The 12,138-nt window shown below is 41.0% G+C and overlaps 1 protein-coding gene across 5 annotated transcripts in view; it reads left to right on the forward strand.

Annotated features, from left to right (window-relative positions):
- Positions 1–12,138, forward strand: part of grm5b (glutamate receptor, metabotropic 5b) — a 487,360-nt gene that overhangs the window by 452,434 nt on the left and 22,788 nt on the right. For all 5 annotated transcript variants that reach the window (XM_073043359.1, XM_073043362.1, XM_073043360.1 and 2 more), the window contains exon 8: positions 9,022–9,961. In XM_073043359.1, coding sequence (XP_072899460.1) covers positions 9,022–9,961 — 940 coding nt within the window. The remainder of the gene's footprint in view (positions 1–9,021; positions 9,962–12,138) is intronic.

The raw sequence follows: 12,138 nt of genomic DNA on the forward strand, positions 1-12,138 counted from the left end.
ATATTAGAATCATTTTCTTAATGTTCAGTAGTTGTCAACTTACTTGAAGTCTTCTGGCTGGTTAATGATTTGCTCATTGTAACTCAGCTGAGTGGGCACTGTGGCCAGGAGGTTTTGAGCACGTTAATCACAGTGTTTGTTGTTCTTGCTGGGTACCACTTTAGCTCACTTGCATAGGATGCCATGTATGCGCTTCCTTTTACCTTCTACTTTCACCACCGAGTTAGTAACTAACATCACTTGATAGGGGCCTTCCCATCAAGTGGTTCCTAATGCAGCTTCTTAATCAGGACCCATTCCCCAGGATTCAGTGTGTGTCCTCCTTCTGTTAGATCATTGCAAGTGGCAGAAACCTGTTGAGAAGCAGACTGCACAGCTTGGGTTAATTTCACAGAAAAATTAGCTGAACTGCCTGTCGTAATGTGTATGTCAGCCTCTCTGAGATCGAAGTCTCCTGGTAGAGATATAGGGCACTCTGTTACCACCTCAAATGGACTTAGTTTAGTCTCCGTTTTTGGGCTTGCTCTGATGCAACACAAGACCATACAAAGAGCTGTAGGCTGTGGTCTATCTTCCTCACGATACTTCGTCATGGTCTGATGGTTCCATTCTTTTGTTCAATTTGTCCTGATGACTCCGGGTGATGTGGACAATGAAAAGACCATTTAGTGCTCCATCAGTTGACAAACACTCCTTTTGAAATGTGTTCCTTGGTCAGAGTCTATATTACATGGCAATCCTCATCTAGGAATACAGTTCTTAATCAGAGTTTTTGCCGTGTGTGTGCCAGTAGCTTTCCTTGCTGGAATAGCTCCACTCATCTTCAAATCAAGTCAAGTCAAGTTTATTGTCATTTAGCTATATACATGTACTATATATAATGTATATAGAAATGAGACAATGTTTCTTCAGACCAGTGTAAAGCACAGTAGCAGACACCACACACATAACACACAATAACTTATGAAGTAAGGATAAAATCTAAAGAAGAATCATGAAATTTGTGCACTTAACTCTCTCTATGGAGGAGCCATGTACTTTCAGAGGGGAATAGTTCAACTGCACCTTCCTGAAGTCTACAATGATTTCCTTGGTCTTCTCCACATTCAGGCTTAGGTCGTTCTTCTCACACCAATTCATTAGCCACTCCACTTCCTGTCTGTGCTCCATCTCATCGTTGTTGTTGATGAGGCCAACCACTGTTGTGAAATCTGCAAACCTGAAAACTTATCCAGTACTACCAGTACTTCTCTTTGGCAAAGTAATACAATCCGCTGATAAGTGTATAAATGGACCAGGTGGGGCAGGAACATTTGATTTTGGTAGTTTTTCCGCTGTTCCAGGACTTATGCATCTTTCGAGCATTTGCCAAGCTTGTGCCATAAACTTTGGATTCCACCCCCTCTGGGAGAATCTGTCAATCATCTTTTCCACTCCAATGTGTCCTAGAGACTGTATTTGCTGTCCCAGATAATCTTGTATGTTCATCTGTAATACAGAGTTCAATTTTGTTTCCTTAATTCCTGCTGTGGGGTTCACTACACATGTTTTTGATACTTCTTTTATTTCTCTGCTGCACCTTTTGCAATTTCATTCATGAATGCATTTCCATGGCTTTCCATTGTAATAATTTTGGGGTAGTATTTACATTTTAATACAGCAATTTCTGACAGCAATTGTATGATATTCATGAGTTCTTGTACTGGTTGGTCATTTTTGATTGGGATTCCTACAGCTGTATGAAATCCCCTTTGTCTCCACAAGTTTTCAAAATCCTAAACAACTCTGAAAGCCTATTGATAATCGGTATAAAGAATAATCGATCTTCCTTCTGCCAACTTACAAGCTTTAATCAAAGTTTTTATTTCTGCTTGTTGCTAAGAGGTACCAGGAGCCATGTTCCTAAGGCCAGGACTTCAATTCCAGAAAGAACCATTTGAATTCCTCTCTCAATCAATGAGGAGGCATCAGTGTACACAATCAGATCTTTGACAGGTTAATAACAGTAGGACACCATTGGTCTCCATATTCTTAGGTTAATACTGCCATCATGTGTTTCTCATTGATGATTTTTAATGGAGAATGATTTTCCTGTATCAGGGATTCTTAATGCAGGTGCAGTTCACAATGCTACCTTTAAAGTTTGAAATACTTTCAGTTGTTCTCCATTAAGAGTCAGAGGGTTATTTGAGTACTTACTGCTTTTCAACACTGTTGAGTGGTTGAGCAATATTTGATGGATCTGCCACTAGCTTATCAATATATTGATTACCAATGATTCAATATATGATACACCAATTAGGTGTATCAGATGATGAGAGGCATTGACCATGTGAATAGTCAGAGGTTTTTTCCCCAAGGCTGAAATGGCTAACACAAGAGGGCACAGTTTTAAGGTGCTTGGAAGTAGGTACAGAGGAGATGTCAGGGGTAAGTTTTTTACTCAGAGACTGGTGAGTGCGTGGAATGGGCTGCTGGCATTGGTGGTGGAGGCGGATACGATAGTGTCTTTTAAGAGACTCCTGGATAGGTGCATGGAGCTTAAAAAATAGAGGGCTATGGGTAACCCTAGGTAATTTCTAAAGTAAGTACATGTTCGGCACAGCATTGTGGGCCGAAGGGTCTTTATCGTGCTTAGGTTTTTGTGTTTCTATGTTTTTTATGATTCCATCTTCAGTCCTGTGTGTCTTCATTTCCTTGGTCATTGTTGGAGCAGGTTGTGACATAGCTGTCAATCTTGTTGCAATTATATAAAATACAGTACAGCAGATAATTAATTGTTAAACTGCAAAGAAAGCAATTAAACAGTCTAATCTAAGAATAAACAGTCGGATCCAACAACAGCATTCTGTTTAATAATAGTAGGTCAGCAGAGAAGATTTCCACGTTATAGATAAACACAACAATAAAAAGTAAGTAAGTTCTTGATGCTATGCTGAAAAAAAGTAGGATGAACTTTGAATAAATTAAGAGAGGAACCATATTAGCCACCATATCCTTGAAGCAGATGCTTACATCTTCGAGTTCCATGAAGGGATATTAAGTAAACTAGTGACAAAGTTTGTTGTGAATTGCCAGGATTATTTCACAACAGTCCACACTCAAACACAGCAAGAGCTGGACAATATCAGGCTGGAGCAACACACACAAATTGCTAGAGGAGCTCAGCAGGCCAGACAGCATCTATGGAAAAAAGCACAGTCGACGTTTCGGGCCGTGCTCCATCGGCAGGACTGGAGAGAGAAAAAAGAACCCAAGCTGATAGGTGGCAAATAAAAGTCCAGTAATCACCCTCTGATATTTAATGATATTACTATCACTGATTCCCCTTGTCAATATTCTATGGGTTACCGTTAACCAGAAATGGAACTGGAGCAGCAAGATACACAATGTGGCTATACGAGAAGGTCAAAGGCCAGAAGTCCTGTGCTGACTAACTCACCTCCCAACATTCAGAATAAATATGAATGACTTGGCTAGGGATATGTGGGGAAATTTGCAGACACCACTATACTTGGAGAAGTGGTAAACATCAGGCTGATAGTAACTAGCCTGCAAGAATAAATAGATAAGCTGGCAGAATGGCTAAATAAGTATCAGGTGAAGTTTAGTACAGACGAGTGTGACGTCTTACATATTGGTGACAAATATGAGACAAGTCAATGGCACAATTTTCAAAGGTGCCTAAAAATGCAACTACCTCAGTGCACATTTGTATGAATATTTGAAAATGACAGGGCATTTTGAAAGGGTAGTGAATCAAGCATTTATAATTCTAGGTGGAGGAATAGATTGAAAAACAGGGAGGTTATGTTGAACCTTTATAATACACTGGTTATACAACAACTTGAGTATTATATCCATTTCTGTTCACCACAGTATTGGAAAGATATAAAGAGCCCAGTGGATGTGCGGAAGAAATCTGCTAGGTTGCTTTCAGGGATGGTGGATTTTAGCCACTAGATCAGAGTAGATTCTGAGCTGAGATACATTTGATTTGAGAAAAATGATAGAGTTAGGTCCAGTAACAAGAAAGATAATGTTTCAAAGGTATATTTAATGCCAGAGAAATGAATACAATACACATCCTGAAATTCTTTCTCTTCGCAAACATCCACGAAAACAGAGGAGTGCCCCAAAGAATGAATGACACTTAAATGTTAGAAGCCAAAAGTCCCCCCGCAGCTCCCCCTCCCACACATAAGCAACAGCAGAGCAACGTCTCTCCCCCCCCCACCAGCAATAAGAGCATCGGCCCCCCCTCACCGAGCACTCAAGTGTGCAGCAAAGCATCAATAAAGACACACACTTGCAGTACCCCAAAGACTATTTGTTCACCCAGTAATTCGACATACCACAGGCTCTCTCTCTCTCCCTAATAAGAGAAAAAGAGGTGTCCCTGTTTCACAGCGATAGGGGAGACATAACAAGCAACTCACTGATTTACAATGTTAAAAGTCTGTTGTGTTGCTTCTTCCGAACTCTGTGCCCAAAGAACTTGGGTCTCTGGGCACACAGCCAGCAGCCAGCTCACTGCTTTCGATCTTCTGTCTCCCACACCACATGGATTCCCTGCAGAAGCACTGACCTCCAGTCTGCCCGCCTCCAGAGCCACGAAATCCCCGAACCCTGAAGGTGCACTAGTCTTCTAGGCTGCGTCCCTGGCATATCGAATAGCAGCCAGTCCTGAGACCCCGAGAACGGGTCCCATTCCCAAAGAGAACTGAAGTCAGCATGTACCTCCAGGTCAGGGTCTTCAAAAGAATCCTGAAAGGGAAAAATAGAGATATTAAAGATAGAACTAGAGATGTTTCCAAAGATGCAAGCAAAGGAGTCACCATTAGGCGCCATCGTTCTCCTAAGTTCCTTACAGTTTCATAAGCAAATACTTATAGGATGAGGAAACAAAGATCCTTTAATGGGATGTATGCACAGAAGCAGAAGTATTTTATTGACAAAATTTGTGCTCACAGTCTGGAAATTACCATCTGTGAAAATGATGGAAACATAGTCGATCACTGCTTTCAAAATGGAGATGGGTAAGTACCAAAATAAAATAACTTTCTTGGCCCACAGGGAAGGAACCAAATGGAATTGGACTGACTAGATTATTGACAAAGAGTAGGGATGAACCAAGTTATGCTGAAGACCTAGTTCTGTGATGGAAAGACTCTATGACTAATTATTTCCATTAAATATTTTATCCAAAAATTTCATTTGAATAATGCCACCGTTTCAAATGCTCAGAAATCTCAGATGTATTCTCAATAAGGTATTCAAAAGTTTAATATCTACTGTTCAAAGCTACTGATTAAAGCATGTTTGTCATCTTTTATACAGAATAACCCGAAGGACACTAAGTTCTGGAGGACTTGCACAAACATGCTGGGGCTTGGTGATTAGCATGGAAACAAATTCTACTTTCTCGTGCAATTTGGCATCACAATTCTGTTCTAGGAAAACAGGTTCATGACACATCATCGAACAGATTTAAAGAAAATTTATGACACATGAAGACACTTACAGCCTAACACTTTCAACACCAAGCCCATAGACCTGCAAGTCACAACACTGCATGTAGACACTTAAAGGCCACTTTATTAGGTACACCTGTATACCTGCTCATTAATCCAAGTATCTAATCAGCCAATCATGTGGCAGTAACTCAATGCATAAAAGCATGTAGATGTGGTCAAGAGGTTCAGTTGTTGCTCAGACCAAACATCAAAACGGAGAAGAAGGGTGATCTAGGTGACTTTTGACCATGGAATGGTTTTGGAGCCAGACAGGGTGGTTTCAGTATCTCAGAAACTGCTGATTCCTGGAATTTTCAGACACACCAATTTCTAGAGTTTTCAGAAAATGATGCAAAAAACAAAAAAAATCCAGTAAGCAGCAGTTTTGTGGGTGAAAATACCTTGGTAATAAGAGCAGTCAGAGGAGAATGGCCAGACTGGTTCATGCTGACAGGAAGGTGACAACATGTTGAACCTTAAAGTGGGTGGCCTACAGCAGCAGAAGACCACAAACATACACCCAGTGGCCACTTTATTAGGTCCAGGAGGTCCCTAATAAAGTGCCCAGAGAGTTTATATCTAAATACTCCTGAAGAGTGCCCGACAACACATGGAGCAGGTGTTGCAAGTCCACAGTCACCAGACCTCAGCCCAGCATCTCAGCACTGGATACCTACATCACCAGCCTTCACAAGCAGCCTCTCCACACAAGACATGGGGTGATTTGTTGATGGATTCAGCTTTTAGCATGAAACAGCAGGAAAGATGGGAATTTTCATCGGTTTCCTGGTGCAGCACAGCTGCCAGTAATGCACCCCGATATTTTTAAGGCTGATCCCATTGGCACACACATCCCTAGAAACTGAGCAGGATACCAGAGGTCAGGGCAAGATGCAGTAGAAGCTTTTTTGGTGCTGAACTGCACAAATATTCGCCTTGTGTTAATCCTATGGAAAGTTGGATTACTAAAATAAAACTGCCCTTTGGGAGTGAAAGAATCCACAATTACTTTGCTTTAATTGTTTGAAATGATACTATTCCATTTCAATCCTCTCTTGCTTTGGAGGATGAAAACAAATGTAGTGGAGCATAGGATACTTGGTTTTTGATTCTTTCTTGAGTTTGAGAGTCTTCACATGAGCAAAACTTCCCAGATATTTCTATCCACTTTTGCTATCTGATTCAGCAGCCTATCTCAGTTGATGTTTATATAAGCTTCTCCTTAGCAGGATGGTGGAATCAGATAGCAAGGTGGCATCAACGTGCAAGTAATGATTTGATTACATATCTGGCAACTCTGCGTCATTCTTATTACTTCCAAATCTACAAAAGGCTCCTCTTTCAGCCATAAAACCCTAATTATTTTCTTCTAGCCATTTATATTTATACTTACCTTCCTAGAGGTGTTCCTTAAATGTTCAATGATACAGTGAATCTAATTAGTAATTTAGGAAATGGAATAAAATTATAACCAACCTGCAGAAGGCAGATTACTGATAGTAATTACTGAACCTTAGAACACGGCATTATTAAACGTGTAAGATGTCTGGATGGTAACATAGGCACAACATTATATAGGAGTACAAACCAGCAGTCTGTCATGGAACTGACTGCTGTTTGAAGTTGCTATCTGTGACTGGTGGGGTGAAGATACATCTCTCCCAAACAAGGTATAAAATGCTTCTTCTCTCCACTAGCCTGCAGGTCACCCTTGAGCAAGGTGTAGCACCTGCTTAGCCCCTCCCAATCATGGTCATGTGAAGCCACGGGAGTAGGTGGTGAATGGTTGTATGAGCAGCTGGTGCATATCACAGGTCCTGGTTATGCTATTGACATCAGGCATACAGTCTCTGAGGAGTATTGATAATGGCTGGGGTCACCTGTCTTGTAAAGACGCTGCCCAGAAGAAGGCAATGGCAAACCATTTCTGTAGAATTTGCCAAGAACAATCACGGTCATAGACCATGATCATTAACGTTATACAACACGGCACTCAATCCTCCTCCAGAGGGTACACTGTTTGTATAATCTAGGGAATCTGACAAAATTTCATGTAGTTATATGTAACAAACGAGAAAATCTGCAGATGCTGGAAATCCAAACAACACACACAAAATGCTTGGATTTCCAGCACCTGCTGAAGGGATTCGACCCGAAATGTCAACTGTACTCTTTTCCATAGATGCTGCCTGGCTTGCCGAGTTCCTCCAGCATTTTGGTGTGCTGTATTTATATTTACAGTAAATCTGTTATCCTCTTTTGTATGAGATTAACTGTTTTAAATAGCATACAGTACAATGCCAGAATTGCTACTTATTTTTTTCCGACAAAAATAAATGTGGATTGTGATTTCCTCAGGAAAATACTTCAAAAGTACAATGGTTATTAAAATAAAAAATAATATTTCTAAGAGTGCCTTCATGATACTTCAGTTATGAATGCACATATTCCAAAATTTATCTTGCACTCTGTAAAATATTCACCACTGAGTTGTTGAGTAAAAATTGTGCATTTTACCTCCCTCTTTGCTGTTTGTGTGGACTGTGTCTGGCTACACTTGCTAGATACCAGTTATTCCCCAGAACCTATGCCGAACAATAATCAACATAGAAAAAGTCGACAGCCATACAAATGATTTCACTTAATTTTCCTCAGTACCTCTCTCGTAGGACTATCACTTTGACACCAATAGCAAAATCTAGAATAATGATACTAATCTCAATATGTATGTATGAGCAGAAAGATTTGTCAAGGAACTAAGAAAAGATCTTGTTTGTTCTGGCTGTAAAAATGGGGGCTTGGTATTGGTACAGAAGGGTAAATGTAAATGATTTAACTGAATGTGTAAAAGCATTTCTTTATTTCTATGAATAGCAAGTGGAATCAATTGAAGGTTTTCTGACAACCTTCTGAGAAGCAATAACATTTGGGTTCAACAGTTGTCCCATTACATATAGAGGTGATTGTCCAACAATGACAGGAACCTGTGCGGGAGAGTTTTTAAAGTGGAAGAGCCACTGCACTGAGTCCAGGTCCAGTGGTACGAACAAGCATCATAGACTGGGGTCTTCCTTGGTTGCAGTGGATGACAATGACTTCTTCAATGCCTTGTCATGCCCTTTGCTCTCCGCAGTGTTGCAGTTCCGCCTTCCTGGCCATTGGATCTCACTGTAGATCTCAACCATCTGGTCTACCGGAGCTGGCTTTGCATGTTAGGACAGGCATGTCCCTGTCTCACCAGGACGTGAGGCTGACGGCTACCCTCCCCGAGTTTAGCCCTGTCAAAGCAGTGTACCGGGGTGTGGCTGCTGTCGCGTGATACTTGCAGAGCAGTGTGTCCGGAGGGGACCAAAGGTGAATGAGCTGTCCCGGAATGGACATGACAAGTCCCTTCGCCAGAGGTGCTACCCCTCCCTAGACACCCATGCATGTCAATGTACAGTATTTGATAGTCAATTAGTCATATGCAATATTATGTTCACAATTGTTTTTTTTTTATTTACAGACTGTGAAAATATTCCAGTTAGATACCTCAGATGGGGAGACCCTGAGCCCATTGCTGCTGTAGTCTTTGCCTGCCTCGGTCTCCTGGCCACCATGTTTGTCATGTTTATATTTATGGTATACCGCGACACTCCTGTGGTCAAGTCATCCAGCCGAGAGCTTTGTTACATCATTCTAGTGGGAATCTTCCTTGGATACCTGTGTACCTTCTCTCTCATTGCCAAGCCCCAAAAGATTTACTGCTATCTTCAGAGAATTGGCATCGGTCTGTCCCCCGCCATGAGCTATTCTGCTTTGGTGACAAAAACCAATCGAATTGCAAGAATCCTTGCTGGAAGCAAAAAGAAGATTTGCACCAAGAAGCCCAGGTTTATGAGTGCTTGCGCCCAGCTGGTTATTGCCTCCATGCTGATATGCATTCAGCTAGGGATAATTGTTTCTCTTTTCATAATGGAGCCACCAGAAGTCATTCATGATTACCCGACTATCCGAGATGTTAAGCTGATATGTAACACCACCAACATAGCCGTCGTTGCTCCCCTTGGATACAATGGTCTGCTGATTTTAAGCTGCACTTTCTACGCTTTTAAAACTCGGAACGTCCCTGCCAATTTTAATGAAGCAAAGTACATTGCATTTACCATGTACACAACCTGCATCATCTGGCTCGCCTTTGTGCCCATCTACTTTGGAAGCAATTACAAGATCATTACCATGTGTTTCTCTGTTAGTCTAAGTGCCACGGTGGCACTCGGGTGTATGTTTGTTCCGAAGGTGTATATCATACTGGCCAAGCCTGAACGGAACGTGCGCAGTGCATTTACCACCTCGACTGTTGTCCGGATGCATGTTGGTGATGGAAAGTCATCCTCTGCTGCTAGCCGTTCCAGTAGTTTGGTTAACCTATGGAAAAGGAGAGGTTCGTCAGGAGAAACTCTAAGGTAAGAGAAAATTTGTTAACCAAATCATCAACTTTCCTTAGGATATTGTGTAATGGAGTCACTGCATTAACTGTCTTTAATGTTGGTTGGAGCAACTCAATGCAGAAAAGCATGGAGACGTGGTTAAGAGGTTCAGTTACTGTTCAAACCAAACATCAGAATGGGGAAGATCATCAGAAACTGATGATCTCCTGGGATTTTTCACACACAGAGTTTACAGAGAATGGTGCAAAAAAACAAAAAAAAAATCCAGTAAGCAGTAATTCTATGGGCGAAAATGACTAGTTAATAAGAGTGGTCAGAGGAGAATAGCAAGACTGTTTAAAGCTGACAGGAAGGTAACAGTAACTCAAATACCACATGTTACCCAAGTGGTGTACAGAAGAGCGTCACTGAATGCACAACACGTCAAACCCTGAATTGGAGTGGTACAGCAGGAGAAGACCAGGAGCATGCGCCATACACTGTTTAAATGTTTACTGTCTTGCTCGGAAATTTTCAACTCCAACAGAATAGTGGAGACAGTAATCTATTTATCTTGATTCAGTTAACACCCTCACTATATTAAAATAGTAGTGGAAAATTGTGATAGATATCTGACAAAGAATCTGAGGAAATGATTTGATTGGCATTAATTAGAAAATTATTACACAGATCATGTGAAATGCAACAATACAGTATGTGATGTTAATTTTGTCAAATGGTTCAAATATTTAAAACTGTATTACCTTGATGGAAATGAGTCTACTTTTCAACATTATCATCATGCAGACATGATTGAGTTTTGTTTGTTGATTATCCAGTGACTGGCTGATTAGCAGAAACTGGAAGAACAGTAAAGTAGTGGGAATTTGTTGTTCTTCCCCCAGTGTCACAAAACCTGACAAGTTAGTAGTAAATTGAAGGAAACAGTTATTCACAATTAGTAATAACATTATTCTGCTTTGCAGCCTTTCTCCTTTCCAGTTACCCTGACAATCTGAAAAGCTATCCTAGATATGAACCATTTTAAAACCAAAGGTTGCATCAGAGTAAGTCAGAGCTTCACTAGAAAACAAAAAGGCAATATTTTCCAGTGTGACTGCAGTGCCAAGTTGAAAAAGCAGACCACATATCTTCCTTGTTACTGCGATCTGCAACTACATTTCAATTATGGGCTATGTTAGCTGAGCTGGGTCCAAATTGTTATCCACACTCCCTACCTGCATGTCCTGGGCCAGGTGCAAGTGTCGAAGTGAGTACGTAGTTTCTTCACACCAGGGCCTCAGGCAATGTACACTTAGGTACTGCTTTGAACCATGGCCCTGTTAGGGACAGCCAGCATGGCTTTGCATGGGATGAGTCATGTTTAATTGAATTGATTGAGTTTTTCTGGGAGCTGAAGGAAAAGCTGCGGACATTGTTCATGTAGAATTTAGCAAGGCAATTGACAAGAACCCTCATGGTAGGCACATCCAGAACATTGAATGCATGGGATCCACAGTAAACTGGCCTCCTGGACTTAGAATTGGCTTGCCCATAAACGACAGAGGGTAGTGTTCAATGGGACTTATTTTGGCTCGAGGTCTGTGACAAGTGCTCTTCTGCCAGGATCTGTACTGGGAACGCTGCTGTTTGTGATGTACATGACCGATTTGGAAAAAAACATGGATGGATAGGTTAGTAGGTTTACAGATGATATAAAGATCGATGGTTTTGTGGATAGTGTGGAAGACTGGCAAAGAACATACAGGAGATCAGTCAAAGTTAAGGGGCAGAGAAACAGCAAATCAGAATCAGGTTTATTATCACCAGCATGTGATGTGAAATTTGTTAACTTAGCAGCAACAGTTCAATGCAATGCATAACCTAGCAGAGAGAAAAAAAAACTAAAAATAAAATAAATAATAATAAATAAACAAGTAAATCAATTACATATATTGAATAGATTTTTAAAAAGTGCAAAAACAGAAATACTGTATATTAAAAAAAAAGTGAGGTATTGTCCAAAGATTCAATGTCCATCTAGGAACTGGATGGCAGAGGGGAAGAAACTGTTCCTGAATCACTGAGTGTGTGCCTTCAGGCTTCTGTACTTCCTGCCTGATGGTAACAGTGAGAAAAGGGCATGCCCTGGGTACTGGAGGTCCTTAATAATGGACACTACCTATCTGAGACACCGCTCCCTAAAGATGTCC

Source organism: Hemitrygon akajei, chromosome 4, assembly GCF_048418815.1.
Source record: "Hemitrygon akajei chromosome 4, sHemAka1.3, whole genome shotgun sequence".
Taxonomy (NCBI): domain Eukaryota; kingdom Metazoa; phylum Chordata; class Chondrichthyes; order Myliobatiformes; family Dasyatidae; genus Hemitrygon; species Hemitrygon akajei.